Source organism: Siphateles boraxobius, unplaced genomic scaffold (genome assembly GCF_051911475.1).
Source record: "Siphateles boraxobius isolate OS27281-9 unplaced genomic scaffold, OSU_SipBor_1 135, whole genome shotgun sequence".
NCBI classification, from domain to species: Eukaryota; Metazoa; Chordata; class Actinopteri; order Cypriniformes; family Leuciscidae; genus Siphateles; species Siphateles boraxobius.
In genome coordinates this window covers 657,260-674,249 of record NW_027508739.1, presented here as the reverse complement: position 1 = coordinate 674,249, position 16,990 = coordinate 657,260, and the positions used below count along the sequence as shown (strand labels likewise).

At 37.9% G+C, this 16,990-nt stretch overlaps 1 protein-coding gene across 1 annotated transcript; it reads left to right on the top strand.

Moving 5' to 3' along the window:
- The first annotated feature begins 1,731 nt into the window (after positions 1-1,731).
- sult6b1 (sulfotransferase family, cytosolic, 6b, member 1) lies at positions 1,732-16,921 on the top strand. The gene is made up of 7 exons (XM_077229830.1): positions 1,732-1,957; positions 10,178-10,293; positions 10,401-10,490; positions 12,559-12,685; positions 12,774-12,868; positions 13,026-13,182; positions 14,286-16,921. The coding sequence occupies exons 1-7, from the start codon at positions 1,780-1,782 to the stop codon at positions 14,411-14,413; spliced, it is 891 nt and encodes a 296-aa protein (XP_077085945.1). The 5' UTR covers positions 1,732-1,779; the 3' UTR covers positions 14,414-16,921.
- The last annotated feature ends 69 nt before the right edge of the window (positions 16,922-16,990 follow it).

Here is a 16,990-nt window from a genome sequence, read left to right as displayed (position 1 = left end):
ATTACATAATTACAATAATAGATAATACAAAAAATAATTCCACATATTTTATAATAATATAATTATTAGGAATAAATAATTTTAATTTTCTTTTTATTTAAGCTTTTAGTGTTTTAATTAAAGTATAAATACTAAACAAATGCATGTCAAATAAATGTTTTGTATTAAGATATTTTGGGTAACAATTTTGTGTCTCATATTTCACAGGATTTTTTTTATGGTTTTACTTTGTCTTTCCAACAGCGACTCCTGAAAAGAAAAGAAAACTTTCTTGTAATAGAAAATTATTTTTAAAGCTCATTGAAACATCAAAGATATTTCATTTAAAATAAACTATATTAATGTATTAAATATTATTGATAAGCACTAAATAGCACTTTACCTGCATTGTGGCTAATTTTGATGCCAGCTGTTTTATTTTTATTTTTAAAGAGTGTAAGTTATTATGTCCATGATACAACTTTAAACTAAACACAAAAATCCTCTACAGACCGCACACATTATTCAACGACTGCAGTCCAAGTTCAGGTGTATAATAACTATCAATGTAAAGGTGCAGCATCTACTGTATTTAATCTAAAGGTTACACACACACGCACACACACACACACCCATCTGACTGAAACTGCTGACATCATGCTTACACTGCCAGAAGGATAATGTCCGGATAATATTATATAATAAAATTAATATTTCACAACACATGCAGCAGTGATAATGAAATATATGCAAGGATCATAAGATACCCATCCAAACAAACTGTTGAATTCTGCAACTTTATCAAAAGAAACGCTTGTGTTACAAACTTCTTTCATTCTTACTTGATTATTTACACAGTGACAAGAACAGGAACAGGATGGAAATAAAGCTATGAAGCGATAAATAAAGTTCAGTGAGGGATTGGCTGCTTATATTAAAGCTAATTCACATATTTTGGTAACACTTTACAATAGTCACATTTGTTAATATTATTAAAATTAGTCAATATGAACTTACAATGAACAATACTTCTACAGCATTTATTGTTTTTAGTTAATGTTGATTTAAACATTTACTAATGTTTTTTTTAAATGTGCAAGATTTTGACATTTTTAAATCAAAAGTATTTACTTTATATATATATATATATATATATATATATATATATAAACATGTGTAAATAATAATAATAATATATATATATATATATATATATATATATATCTTTTCTTTTCTTTTAATTTAAACTGTAAAAAAATTTTTATTTTAAAACAAAGATACAAAGCTGTTTTTTATGAGATTCACTAAATGAGAAACATTAAAGATTAGCAATTGGTATGTCAAACTGTATCATGCAAAAATTTTATGCAGGCTAATAAACTATTATGATAAACGTCAAAGGACAGAAAGTAGCAAGTTAACAGAGTGTAGTGCATGAATAAAAATTATAGAATATCATAAATGCAAAAAGGCAAAGTCACTGCTTCACATTTCAGAGTGTGTTCAGCCGCTGAGATGCATGAACTGATTACAGATTAAACTATCTTTCACATCTGCCAAAACCAGCTTTTCAGGAACACTAGCTAGTGTAGTCTCACACACTCACTCAGTCAGATTGACACGGGCCCTTGTGTTGATTCGGGGCCCTGGGGTGCAGGAAATGAACCTTTCTCACGCGAGCCGTGAATGTGGGCGGATCTATAACAATCTCCTTTCTGTATAAATACTCTCTCTCTCTCTGTGTGTGTGTGTCCGTCTGCGAACCTGAAGCTCACAGCGAGCACCAGGACTGCAAACACCATGAATCAAATGAAGTCCAGGATGGAGAAAGCGGCGGAGATGAAGGATGAAGACAAGCTTTATAAGCGAGAGGGAATCCTGTACTCCTCCATTCTCAGCCCACCGGAGACCCTGGACAAGTTAAAAGAGCTGGAGGCCAGAGAGGACGACCTTATCTTGGTCGCGTACCCTAAATGTGGTGAGTGAAACAATCTGTTGTCAGACACAAGTTTGCTTTACTAGCCCTATAGTGCAACTGCGGGCAAAGAAAGCTAGTGGAGTCGGGTTACATGTTAGTTACATAACTTTCTTTTGTCATGTTGCTCATTATTGCAATAGTAAACTTTCCTGAATAACAGACTCACATTTTTCCTTTTAAGAGGACATATTGTTAACAAGGGTGTAACTTTGGTATGAGAAGTGGGGGGGACACTTGACTTGGATTTGAATCCCATTTCCTGCATTTACATACATTTAGGGACTATGGTGATAGTCCAGTAAAAAATTAAGTTGATTAAAATGATCAATTCTGCCAAAAATAAAAGTAGGCTACTAGACTACAAAAACATTTCTTACTTTTTTATTGTTTAATAGGGGCCGATTGCCAAGACTTGAGAGAATCATTTATATAATGTCAAAAATGTTCACCATTAATGTTTTGTGTGTAAATAAAATTGAAATTATGTGAGACCCAACTTCCACTGTAATGTAAAAACAACATAAAGACAGTATATTTTAAATAATTGTTTAACAGCATCTTTTTATGAATGAAGGCCAGTATCACTGATATTAATATAGCTACTGGTGTCTCGATGAAAAGTATTTTCCCCCCAAATTTGAAAAATGTTTAGCCTTCAAAAATATAACAACTTTTAATTTAAGTGAACTTTAAACAATCCTCACATAAACCCATAATAAATGTCATATTTGCCTGTGCCCTTCCTGTCTAACAGGTACGAAATATACAGAAATTGAATAAGGTTATCAAATAGTCTGCACTGCATAAATTATAAATTAAATATAGATTAATCCTTATTAAGGCTACAAACGTTCTTTAGACAAGATCAGTGAGTAATTCTCTGTTCCCCTTTGTTCTTTGGTGAACTTTACCTTTAAGATCTGTCGCTGATGACAGGATCTTACGCGTTTAATTCTCATTTAGGCCTACTCTTGACTTTTCATTTAAGATTTTATTTAACTCATTAAAGACTGCTCTTGTGAGGATACAATTGACAAAACGGACATTTTGGCATAAATGTGTGTGTTTTTATTCAAACGCTAAAGATAATTGGATTCTGGCGCGATCCAGTTCTCTTTCGCGCTTGAATGACGGTGCTGATCCCCCTGTTGACAACTAATTTTCTGGGGAAGTTGCTAAAGGCAGATCGATTTGTTTCTAAAAGTTGCTAAATGACGTTGTGACGTCATTGCGCTATGACGTCATTACGTAATCGTAAAATTACGTAAAACTACGCCGTTATGTAATATGTAGATATTATTTGAAATGCTCATTTCGATTTGTTTGTAAAAGATATATATATATGCCCGCATCCTCTGTGCCTGGCTATATAGACCTTCTCGTTGTATTTTGTCTTACGGTTTTCACAGCGATTTCCACATTTCCACAGCAATCTTAAGGAGTTATGAATGAACCGCTCAGTCTATTTCGCTAGCATGTACGCGTGTTGTTTGGATTAGAGTCACTTTCCAAAAGTTGCCAAATAAATTTTTAAAATTGCTAAATTTGTTGCTAGGTGCTTTTTGAAAAAATAGTTACTAGGGTAGTCTAAAAAGTTGCTAAATCTAGCAACAAAATTGATAAGTTGGCAACACTGGCTGATCCACTTGTCCGTGCGACACTTCTGTCGCGCCACGCTCCGCTATTCCTAGGTAATGCTATGCTATGCAAAGCATTACGGGAAGGCGGCGCTTCATTTTGAAAATTGTCGCGCGTCTAGAAGTTGGCCGATGCCCATCTTTATGCAAATGAAGTCCGTTGAACGCGAGGCGTCTATCCAATAGAAGTAGAGCATATGGAGACGGAGGGATGTCTCTCGCAGGTCCTCTGTTCTGAAACGCAAACATTTCCCGCTCGTCAAAACCACGCCCATAGCGGCAAACAGATGAACGCCCATCAACGTACAAATGTGGGGAGGCGTCGCGACACCACGCGACAGTCGTTTCGGACAACCTGGACGCAGACGCCCGCGCATGTACACACAATGTACACATTAAGTTTTCTGTTGTAATTTAGTTGTAGTTGGGAGTATTTAAGTGCACAAAACAATTCACAATTAATATCCAGTAATGTTTACAACACCAAATACATTATTCCAAACATTTTACCATCAGCTTTAGATAATAAACATTAAAGTATATGGTTATAAATCAAAGATATCCCCACAAGCAAATATCACATATTGGCATTCAACATTATCACATGTGTGATATAACTGTCAATACAGATTTGTAAAACTGTCACTGTATTACAAACATGATTAAACTTTGTTTAACAAATAAATGCAACACATATTGCATAAATATTTCAATAGGCAATTTAAACTGTAAATGTCTAACAACCAAACATAATTAAATAAACAAACGAATAGCATTAGGCGTTTAGGCGCTAATCACAAATAGCGATCAACATAGTGATTTATAGGAGAAGGGACAAGGGCCTCGCATTGATCAGTACTTCTTACGAAGTCAGTCGAATGAAATCTAGCGACAGGAAGCAAACCACAGTTCGCATGATATCAGCACCCCTGTCATAGAGGAGATGAGGGTTTGCACAGTTAGTGATGAACACATTGATTCTTGTGAACCCGGTCAGACTAACCAGCATAAGAGTGAAAAGAACCTCAACGGGCATAGGCCTGGAGTTAGATGGCCAAGAGCTAGTGAGAAAACTGCATGGGACACGGTAAACACAGATCTATGCTTTGCATTGGAAAGATTAACTGGTACAGTTGAAAAGAAGCTGGATAAATTTGAGGACATCATTTACGCATATGGAAGTGAGAGGTTTGGTGTGGAAAAAAGGAAGGAAAAAGTACAAACTACTCCTGGATTGTCTAGACGGCAGCAGAAAATTGAAGGGTTAGTTAGAGAAAGGAGACAGCTGAGGAAGCAATGGAAAAGAGCGGAACAAAGTCAGAAGGAGGGACTCAATCTCTTACAAAGGGCCACAAAAGATAAGCTTGCAACATTACGCAGAGCTGAGCGCCTACGGAAACGCTACAAAAAGAAGGAACGTGCGAGGGCTAATTTCTATAAAGATCCATTCAAATTCATAAAGAAGTTATTCACCAGTGAGAAGAATGGCACTTTAAAAGCATCTAGGGTTGAGCTAGAGAGATATTTGGAGGAAACGCATACAGATGCAAAAAGGCATGAGCCTATGTCAATTCCGTCAGACATCCCACCTGTCAATCCACCAGAATACCAAATGGAGGACTGTGCACCTAAGTGGAAAGAGATAGAGCAGGTTGTGAGAAAGGCAAGGGCTTCATCATCTCCAGGGCTTAATGGAGTTCCGTACAGAGTGTACAAGAGTGCTTCAGGAGTTCTAAAGATTCTGTGGAAATTGATAAAAGTGGCTTGGGAAAAGCAGGTTGTACCTAGATCATGGCGCCGAGCAGGGGGAATCTTTATACCCAAAGAAAAAGATGCTACAAGCATCAGTCAGTTTCGCCCTATTTCACTATTAAACGTCGAAGTTTTCTTCAGCATTATTGCTCAGAGATTGTCAACCTACCTATTAAAGAATGGCTTCATTGACACTTCAGTTCAAAAAGCGGGCATTCCAGGATTCTCAGGATGCTTAGAACATATCAGTGTTATCTGGCAACGAATACAATCAGCTAAAAAGGAGAGGAAGGAGCTCCACGTGACATTCCTGGATTTGGCTAATGCATATGGTTCAGTGCCACATGAGCTTCTTTGGGCATCATTTGATTTTTTCAGGGTACCGATGTCGATAACAAATTTAGTGAAAGCCTATTTTGGAGATTTGCAATTTAGTTTCTCAACTCCAGAATTCAGCACTACATGGCAATGCTTAGAGGTTGGAATAATGGCAGGATGCACCATTTCTCCACTGGCTTTTACCATGGCAATGGAAGTAATTATTAGGGCATCAAAATGGGTAGTAGGAGGAGAGCGCTTGGCTTCTGGGATGCGACTACCACCAATCAGAGCATACATGGATGACATGACAACCATGACTACAACGGTAGCCTGCACTAATCGGTTATTGGGGAAGTTAACAGATAATATTGAATGGGCACGAATGCAATTTAAGCCCTCTAAATCAAGGAGCATCTCAATAGTTAAAGGCAAGGTAGTAGATAAAATATTCTTCATTAATGGTGAGGCAATACCAACAGAAGCCAGTGAAGAGTCTAGGGAGATGGTACGATGGGGATCTAAAGGACACAGTTCGAGTGGGAGAAGTTAGACGACAAGCAGTGGAAGGGTTGAAGAGTATAAACAGCTGTGCTCTACCAGGCAAACTAAAACTCTGGTGCTTTCAGTTTGGTCTACTGCCAAGGTTGCTGTGGCCACTGACTGTGTACGAGGTTTCTTTGACAACAGTGGATAAGCTGGAAGCGTTAATAAGTTCATACATCAGGAAATGGTTGGGAGTTCCACGCTGCCTCAGCAGAGTGGGACTTTATAGTAAAGGAGTATTGCAGCTGCCAGTCTCTGCTTTAACCGAGGAGTTTAAGTGTGCCAAGGTCAGACTGGAAATGACTTTAGCAGAGTCACGCGACAAATGTGTAAGGGAGGCAGCCCCTGTGGTAAAAACTGGTAGAAAGTGGTCAGCAAAGAAATCTGTAGTAGAGGCAAAGGCTGACCTTCAAATTGGGGATATCGTGGGACAGGTACAGCATGGAAGAGGGGGTTTTGGGCTCAGTTTAGCTCCTCCTAAATGGCACAAGGCAGGCCCAGCTCAAAGGAGGAAGCTGGTAGTCAACGAGGTGCGAAAGCAGGAGGAGAGGATGAGATGTATAAAGGCCATTTCCCAGGCCAAGCAGGGAGAGTGGATGAGATGGGAGAGTGTGGAACAACGAAAAATGGGCTGGCAAGACCTTTGGTCAATGGAAGAGAGTAGGATCAGTTTCCTTATTAGGTCAACATATGATGTTCTCCCATCACCCCAGAACCTAAACCTCTGGGTAGGAGAGGATCCCTCTTGTCCTTTGTGTTCATCACCTGCCACATTAAGGCACATTTTGACAGGATGTAAGGTGGCTCTTAGCCAAGGTCGGTTTACTTGGCGCCATGACCAAGTATTGCGATGTTTGGCTTTAGCATTGGAAGGCAAGCGTAGTATGACCAATAAGTTGCCGCTTGTTCTAGCAAAACATTACACGCAGAAGACAATATTCCTCCGCCCAGGCGAGCAACCACCAAGAAAAGGTGCTAACACCAATTCTTGCCCAGGACAACTGGAAGCTGCTAGGGACTGGAAGATGCTGGCCGATCTTGATCAACGGCTTATTTTTTCACCTGAGATTGCCACCACTAACCTACGACCAGATATTGTTTTGTGGTCTGGATCAGCACGCATTGTTCAACTGATAGAGTTAACAGTGCCATGGGAGGATGCGGTAGATGAGGCATATGAGAGGAAGAAATTGCGGTATGCTCATCTGGCCACTGAAGCAGAACAGCGAGGTTGGAGAGTCCAGGTTTATCCAGTGGAATTGGGTTGTCGAGGTTTTGTGGCACACTCTACAATCCGGTTCCTCAGAGACGTCGGATTCAGTGGTCAAGAGTTGCGTCGCACAGTAAAGAACTTATCTGAAGCAGCAGAAAGGAGCAGCAACTGGCTGTGGTTGAGACGGAAAGATTCTAGCTGGCTGAGTACAGGCCGCCATGCTACGGTTTCGTAGAATTCTTGAAAACTTGAAGGGTGTTGGTTTATTTGTATAGGTTGTATAGTATTTACAGTCATTACGTTCCTGTGTATATTGCGTGAATGACAGGATGTTGGGCAGATATTGTGTTTTGCGGTAGGTGGTATGCCATACGGAACCGTTGCCACTGAAACTGCATATTAACGCACCAGTGGGGCTCGACAGCCTTAGTCAAACGGGTTGGCGCGTATGGTTGGGTGCGGAGAGATTGTGAGATTGTGGTTAGGTCTCAGCAGCACTGTTGGTTTATTCGTAGAGGTTGTATAGTATTTACAGTCATTACGTTCCTCTGTATATTGCGTGAATGACGGGTGGTTGGCCAGATATTTTGTTTTGCGGTAGGTGGTATGCCATACGGAACCGTTGCCACTGAAACTGCATATTAACGCACCAGTGGGGCTCGACAGCTTTAGTCAAACGGGTTGGCGCGTATGGTTGGGTTGCGGAGAGATTGTGAGATTGTGATTAGGTCTCAGCAGCAAGAGGGAAGTAGAGGTCAGTAAGCTGGGCTGAGTTGAGTGGGGGACGGAGGGGGCTGACTCTGGGACGCCAGAGTCACTGTCGAGCCCTCTTGAGGTGTCGTGGGCTAGTCGACGAAACACTGAGGACGGAAGGTGCCCACTTGATGACCCTAGAGATGTTCCCTACTCCGCTCAATCCAGAGGGTTGTTATGGGGGGACCGCACTGTGGTTGCAGCCGTTGTGTGTGCTGACGCGCAAATACACTATTAACACCAGACAGAAGGAGATTCACGTCACCAGATGGAAAGAAGCGTAAATGGATGGAGAAGCATAGGTTACTGTAAAGCTACGTCTTAGTTGGTGCTTATCTTGGCGAAAGCCGAGTACAAATCAGCATGAAGTTTTAACATCTACTCTCGTGTAATGGAAATCATTATCAATATACTTATAACAACAAAATGTTGCTCACCACGCTGGGAATATATAGTTTTAGATGATATTTTAATCTGTAATTGTTATAGAATACAAAGTCTGCATATCCGCATCAACAGGTTCAGTTCAGTTTTTTTTTTCAACATGCGCGATCACAAGCCCACAGAATCAACATCCTTAAAGGGACCCTACACATATTATGCTCTTTTACAAAGTGTTGAATTTTAGGCTCTACTGGAAAAGGTTTTCCTGCTTGATTGTTGATTATTTCCCCCATATTCTCCATCGTTTCAGCTCCTCTCTTCCCAGTCTGTCAATAACGCTCTGTTTACTTCCTGTCTCTATGAAGCCCCTCCTTCTGAAAAGCACACTGTGCTCTGATTGGTCGGCTGGAGCAGTGTGTTGTGATTGGTCGAGCGCTTTGAGCGTGTTTGGGAAATTTCCCGCCCCTTAGCATAACCGCCAGTTTAACACACTACTGACTAACTCAACCAGGCCCCGCCCCTTTATCCTACGAATTAATTATTTAAATGAGGAATATTGTGACGTGTTCGTTCCCGGGAGAAACTCAAGACTACAATGGAGGCGTTTCAGGAGTTCAGAAACACTGACACTGATATAGAGAAGAACTTTGGAACTTGCAGACTTTTTTTAATGCTCAAACTGCAACATTACGCACTAAAGGAAAGATGAACATGGTAGAAAAGCATAATAGGTCTTCTTTTACACAAATCTGGATCACGTGACCTGATGCTCTGGAATGCATGGCACACGTTTGCAGTTCTTATGTAATAATGAGTGACTTCTGCTCAATGTCAACACGACTCAAGCTGCAATTCTGGACACTGAAGAGTGAAGCAATTCTGTGCAAACTCACACACACATGTAAATCCGTGCATTGAATTGTGTTTACAGTAGAGCGGGACTTTACAAACTGTGTACACAGAAAATTATCACATTGTAATGAATGTGACAATTTACGAAATGGGGTTTTACAAACAATGTGCAATAAAAATGTACACTGCCATTCAAAAGTTTGGGATCGGTACGTTTTTTAAAATTTTTTCAGGATTCTTTAATGAATAGAAAGTTCAAAAGAACAGCATTTTCTGTAATAGAATCTTTTGTAACATTTTACACTGTCATTCAAAAGTTTGGGGTCAGTAAGTTAGTTTTTTTCGTTTTTTTTGGGGGGGGGGGGGATAAAATAAATCAATACTTTTATTCAGCAAAGATGCACAAGTTTTTAGATCATCAAATCATCATATTATAGTGATTCCTGAATGATCATGTGACACTGAAGACTGGAGTAATGATGCTGAAAATTCAGTTTTGATCAAAGGAATAAATTACACTTTACTATATATTCACATAGAAAACAGCTGATTTACATTGGAATAATATTTTAAAAAATGTACTGTATTTTTTGTATTTTTAATCAAAGAAATGCAGCCTTGGTGAGTGAAAAATAAAACCAACCCCAAACTTTTGAACGGCATGTGTACATACAGTATACACACACAGTTTCTCTCTCTGGCTTCTCTCGTTGAGATAAACTTTCTTTCTCTCCACTAAATCTGCTTGTAATTGATCTCATACAGGGTTTAACTGGATGGTGTCAGTCGTGAGGAAAATCGTGAATGCTTCCACTGGGAAGAATGAGAAACCGCCAGAAAGGCCTCCTCTGGTGGAGTTTTTACCTCCAGATGTTCAAGAGGTCAGTAACAGCACAAACTATCTGTTTGATATTTAAATGTTTAATCTGAACACACAAAAACCTCACAGCATGTGTAATATTACAGTTTCACACTGTTTGACCCACAGAAACTGCCTGAAATGCCCACGCCGAGGCTTCTGGGAACTCATCTGCACCCGGACATCATGCCTGCCTCTTTCTTTACTAAGAAACCAAAGGTCAGAGACAACAAGTGAACTTTGAATCACATTACAGAGGTCATGTGACACTAGACATCAAAAGTGCCAAACTCATCTGGGAGTGATTTATACTGTACTATACCGTTCAAAGGTTTAGGGTTATAGAAGAAAATTAAAGACATTTATAATGTTACAAAAGATTTCTATTCCAAATAAATTATGTTTATTTTAACAATTATTCATCAAAAAAATTCCTGAAATAAATGTATCACGGTTTCAACAGCTGTTGAATAAATAATTATAAATGTTTTTTGAGCATCGAATCATCATATAAGAATGATTTCTGAGGGGTCACTGAAGACTGGAGTAATGATGCTGAAAATTCAGCTTTGATCACTTGGAATAAATTACACTTTACTATATATTCACATAGAAAAATATCTATGTAAAATTTTAATAATATTTCACAATATTAGGGATGCACCGATACCACTTTTTAAGGGTCGAGTACGAGTACCGATATTTTTTTCCTGGTACTCGCCGATACCGATACCGATGCCTGTTGTACTGGGGGGTTTTCTCGTTTTATGTGGGAATTTTCTAAGAACAACACAATGAGACTAATGAACAAATCAGCATCTTTATTTTCAACAACTTAAATAAACTTAAAAAAATAAATCATTCTTATTGTGCTTATCACAAATTTTCAAAGCCCAAATTTCACAGTGTCCAATAACCTCCAAAGGGCAAAACCAAGGACATAATGAATGTAATTTTTACCTGCCTGTCACAAAGTTGTCAAAGTGCTAAAGAAATCACAGACAACAAGACAATCAAATTTGTCATAAAGTGCCAAAGAAATCACAGAACAAATGTTTAACATAACACTGAGTAACAATGTAATCACAGCCGAAAGTGTAAAGTGAAATATTAGAGTGTACTATTAAATCTAGCAACACTATAACTGCAGGAAGAGTGCTCATAAGAATTAAGAAATATAAGCTAAGGATATACGTGAGGTATCGGTCTTTGGTATCGGGGTATTTTTACGAGTACGAGTACAAGTACATGAGCTTGGTATCGGGCCCGATACCGATACTGGTATCGGTATCGGTGCATCCCTACACAATATTACTATTTTTACTGTATTTTTGATCAAATAAATGCAGCCTTGGAGAGCGAAAAATCTAACCGACCCCAAACTTTTGAATACTAGTTTATACACACACACACACACACACACACACACACACACACACACACACACACACACACACACACACACACACACACACACACACACACACACACACACACACACACACATGTAGTGTTTCCATATTTTATGGGGACTTTCCATAGACATAATGATTTTTATACTGTACAAACTGTATATTCTATTCCCTTACACTAACCCTACCCCTAAACCTACCCGTCACAGAAAACTTTCTGCATTTTTACATTTTCAAAAAACATCACTAAGTATGATTTATAAGCTGTTTTCCTCATGGGGACCAAAAAATGTCCCCACACGAACAAGGATTTCAGATATTGCCATCCTTATGGGGAGATTTTGTCCCCATAATGTAGGGTTTACCAGGCCACACACACACACACACACACACACACACTTCCATTGATTTTGTATCGGTTATCGGATATTTACACATATTAGATATTTTCTATTGCCTGCCTCACCCAACCCCTAAACCAACCCATCACAGAAACATGTGCAGAACACTAGGTATTTAAATAAAAACATGTTTTGTCCGATATAAGCCTTTTTAACCAGTGAGGCCCAGTAAAGTGTCTCCACTAGTCGGTTGTCATTATATTTCACTATGTAAGTGATGACATTTGTTAGCCAAAATTGAACTTTGTATCATAAATCAGAACAAAACAAAAAATATGCAAACCCTTTCAAAATGCATAATATGAATTACGATTCTGTACCTTTTGGTGCAAAATTTACATTTAAAAAAAAAAACATGAAACACCACTTTTGTTGTTTTGGCGCTAAAGATAAAGAGTCATGCAGATTGGACTCGACCGTTGCAGCACACACACTATTTTCTCTCATCTAATTCTCCTCGCGGTCTGTTTTCAGATTCTGGTGGTGTTCAGAAACCCAAAAGACACACTCGTCTCATACTTCCATTTCATGAACAAAAACCCGGTTCTGCCCAGCGCTGAGTCGTGGGACAAGTTCTTCTCCGACTTCATGGCTGGTGAAGGTGGGAACAACACTCAACCACAAAAGTTCAATCTTATTTAAATGAAAATGGGCTGAATTATTAATGTTTTCTTGCGTCTCCTCTTCAGTTGCCTGGGGATCTTATTTTGATCACGCTCTCGCCTGGGAGAAACATCTAGACGACCCAAACGTGATGATCGTGACATATGAGGATCTGAAACAGGTCGAACAAGTTAAACAAATATTTCTGATCATGAAGACTGATAATTGTGCACAGGATCAGTTGTGTATTAAGAAGTAAATAAGGTCAAATCTGCGAAGACTGTTATCGTTACCAGTCTGAGTTTTAAACGCCTGAGACTTTTCTGCTGTTCATGCAGAACTTGCCAGAAGGAGTGAAGAAAGTTTCTGAGTTCTTCAAGCTTCCACTGACGGACGAGCAGATCGGCAGCATCGCTGGAGAAAGTACGTTCAACGCTATGCTGGAAAACTCTCAGAAATCTCATGGCAATTTCGGCAACATCTTCTTCAGAAAAGGTAAAAGACGGACTTATACGCGACTAACTAAATCCGGATAACAGCCGGATCTTTTGAGAATTGAAATGTTTGAGTTCATTTCGATTATTGAGGAGGTCAATCTATACTTCAATATTTTAAAACAATTCTCAGTATATATATGATCAGGGTCATGTGACACAGAAGACTGGCGCAATGATGCTGAAAATTCAGCTTTGCATCACAGAAATAAATTATATTTTAAATATATTAAAATAGAAAAGCATTATTTGAAATTGTAATAATTTTTCACAATATTACTATTTTTGTTGTTGTATTTTTGATCAAATAATTGCAGGCTTGACGAGCATTAGAGACTTCTTTCAAAAACATAAAAAACACTAACGTTTCCAAACTTTGGAATACTGTATGGATGGGTGATTTATATCTCTTAAAAAAAAAAGATATTTTACCGAATTTTGGCTATATTTTACTCTAATTTTGACTATTGTTGTTATATAATATATTTAGCATTTGTTTTTTGTATTTGCTCTTAAACAATTTATAAAGGTGATTTTTTTTTTACTTCCATGAAAAAGACAGGATCTGGATAGTACAGCAACTGTTATATGTTTTTATATTATATAAATGTATATAAAATTAGAAGTTATATGATATGAGAAGAAGGGATGGATGGATGACAGAATGACAGATAGATAGATAGATAGATAGATAGATAGATAGATAGATAGATAGAACGATAGATAGATAGAACGATAGATAGATAGAACGATAGATAGATAGATAGATAGATAGATAGATAGATAGATAGATAGATAGATAGATAGATAGATAGATAGATAGATAGATAGATAGATAGATAGATAGATAGATAGATAGATGGATGGATGGATGGATGGATGGATGGAAGATAGATAGAGGATGGATGGATGGATGGATGGATAGATAGATAGATAGATGGATAGATGGATAGAAAGAATGATAGAAAGATAGAAAGAACGATAGATAGATAGATAGATAGATAGATAGATAGATCTATTATTTACATCATTTACACTTTGTTGGTTATGATAATATTGTTTTGTGTCTTTGCTGTCATGTAATTTGTCTTCTGTTGTAAACAGGCGAGGTGGGCGACTGGAAGAATCATTTTTCCGACGTCCAGAGTAAACAGATGGATGAGCTCTTCCAAGCGAAACTATCTGGGACAAAACTCGGAGCCAGACTGAAGTATGACCTTTACTGCCAATAAATGTGAAGAAGACACAACGTGAACCGATGGACGAAGGCACGGTTTTTTCACAGGCATTCATGAGGGCAGCTGTTCATGAACGTCTTTAATGTTTCCATGTTTTGGTACATTCCATTGCTTACAATAAGCACAAAGAAACTCACTCTGTCAATAAACCTAATTTTCTAACATTTAATAAAGATGTCAACACTATTTATTCCCTTTCAAAAAATATCTATTGCAAATGTTCACCACTAGTCGGCGCAATAGTTCAATCCCACATCCCACAGTGAGTAACGCAATCAATCCATCATGATTTTACAGTGAACTGCTCAGCAGGGACAAATAATGCCAAATGCAGATAATAAAATGCAACCAACCGCATAATGGTGCACAGTTCAGACAGCAGGATAAATATGATTATCGCCTTTAAAAACAGAGAAAAAACACTTTCCATGTTTTTTGTTGTTGATGTCAAGTCAAACAAATTCATGTCAATTGGTAGAAACTCGTCAAATTAAACAGATATCAACTCGAACAGGATGTGTGACCTCTAAAACGTCCTCAAAAACCAAAACAAGATGTATAAAAAAACCTCCAGCTACATTAAACAGTTGCAGCAAGGATCAATATGGTTTTGCAGTTTTTAAAGAGGTCATGACATTAATATGTTCTTTGAGGTTAACTAATAATGTTAATTAAGTTTTTTGTGCAAGAAAAACTATTATTTTCAACCTTCATTCTGAGCCTGTGTCTGAAATGATCAGTTTTTAAGGCGTGGCTCCTTTAAGGCGTGTCAGTAAACAGCCACTGTTATGATTGGCTAATGTCATTGCATACGAAACAGTATCAAACCCCAATCGCTATTGCACGCGATTTAGTGCTTATATTTGCTTCTGACTCGACGCTCACATCCTGTGTAAGCAAATGTCATCCGTTAAGCTACTGAACGCAAGTGGGCGGAGCCTATGGTGTGAGGATGTGTAACTATTGGTCGATGTCTCGCTCTGGAGGCGGGCATATGCAAATGTATTTCTCTGTGTGACGTCACAAATCCTGAAGTTTCCTGCTGTTTTTGATTAAATAGATGCTTTGTTGATAATGAGGAGGACAAACTATGAAACTTGCAGGATGTTTTAAAGGAACAAAGATCTCCTATATGTCAAAATATCAAGGCAAATTTGATTTCTCATGTCACGACCCCTTTAAACCAATTTTGTTGAAAAGGAGATATTAAGAATCGCAGCTGATTTCTATAGAAGCTTGTTTTCACCGCAGAATTAAAACATAAAAAAAGGTAATTGCATCTTTTATCTCACAATTAAATTGAGAATTTCAAGACAAAAACTTTGAGGGTAAAAGTCATAATTGATTGAAACTCTGACTCGCAATTGCGTGTTTATATCTCGCAGTTTTGAAGAAAAAAAAGTCTGAATTGTGAGATAAAAACAAGCTTTCATTGATATCACTTCCAGTTAATTTGAACGCACTAGAAGTGGAAAATCACGTCAGGTGATGCAATTAATTTAGGCAAAAAGAAGTACTGTATAATCCACACTATCCAGGTATAATGCATATTGTAAAAAAGTACGAGTAGTAGATACTATTCTAAAGGGACTCGTCAGGAGTATCTCATTATTCCTAATGAAGTGTAATTACAGTCGTGTTGATGTGAGCCACAGATGACCCCGACATGAACAGCACATCCAGGAACTGCTACCGAGTTTTCTTGTCAAAACAAGACGATCAGTGAGGAAATGCAGAAAAGTGCTCATCCGACAGACATTCATTTAATCCAATTTCAGACTAATGTCACCAAAAACAGGAACAGGCAAGACACTATATAATATATACGATGCAAATCGAAACAGCCCTGTGGTGCATTTAATTGGCATATTAAAGTCGGCTGATACAAAGTCTACAACATATCGCAAGCAGAAAAACACTGTGATTCTGGCTCAATGGTTTTATAACGGCAGTAAAACAGCTGATGTGGGTTCAGATATGGAGCAGATGGATTTTATAGGTACTGGGATTGATAAACAATGACTGATATGAATGTGAAAAACCATAGCGTATAAACATGCATTGCTCCCAAAAGAATACAGATCTTGTTTGAAGTCAGTAAAGATGTTCCTGAAAAAAAAAAATCACCAATTCTGTATTTATTTGATCAAATAATTCAAAACAAAGTGTGAAATAATATTACAATTTAAAATAACAGTTTTGTGACTATATAGTAAAGTGTAATTTATTCCTGTGATTAAAGCTGAATTTCAGTGACAGTCTTCAGTGTCACATGATCCTTCAGAAATCAGTATAATATGATGATTTGATGCTCAAGAAACATTTATGATTATTATCGGTGTTGACAGCTTAATGCATTTATGGAAACTGTAAATCTTTGATTAGTAGAAAGCATTTATCTGAATAAGAAATCATTTGTAACATTATAAAAGTCTTTACTGTCATGTTTCATCACTTTAATGCGTCCTTGCTAAATAAAAGTATTAATTTTCTGACCTCAAACTCAAACTTTTGAATGGTGGAGTATATAAAGGTATATAAAGGTTTGTGAAGGAAGTGATGGAGGATATC

Coding starts and splice junctions, on each gene's coding strand:
- sult6b1 (XM_077229830.1), top strand. CDS start 1,780: ATGAATCAAATGAAGTCCAGGATGGAGAAAGCGGCGGAGATGAAGGAT. Junction 12,686..12,773: donor CGACTTCATGGCTGGTGAAG/GTGGGAACAACA, acceptor TCTCCTCTTCAG/TTGCCTGGGGATCTTATTTT. Junction 13,183..14,285: donor CAACATCTTCTTCAGAAAAG/GTAAAAGACGGA, acceptor TGTTGTAAACAG/GCGAGGTGGGCGACTGGAAG.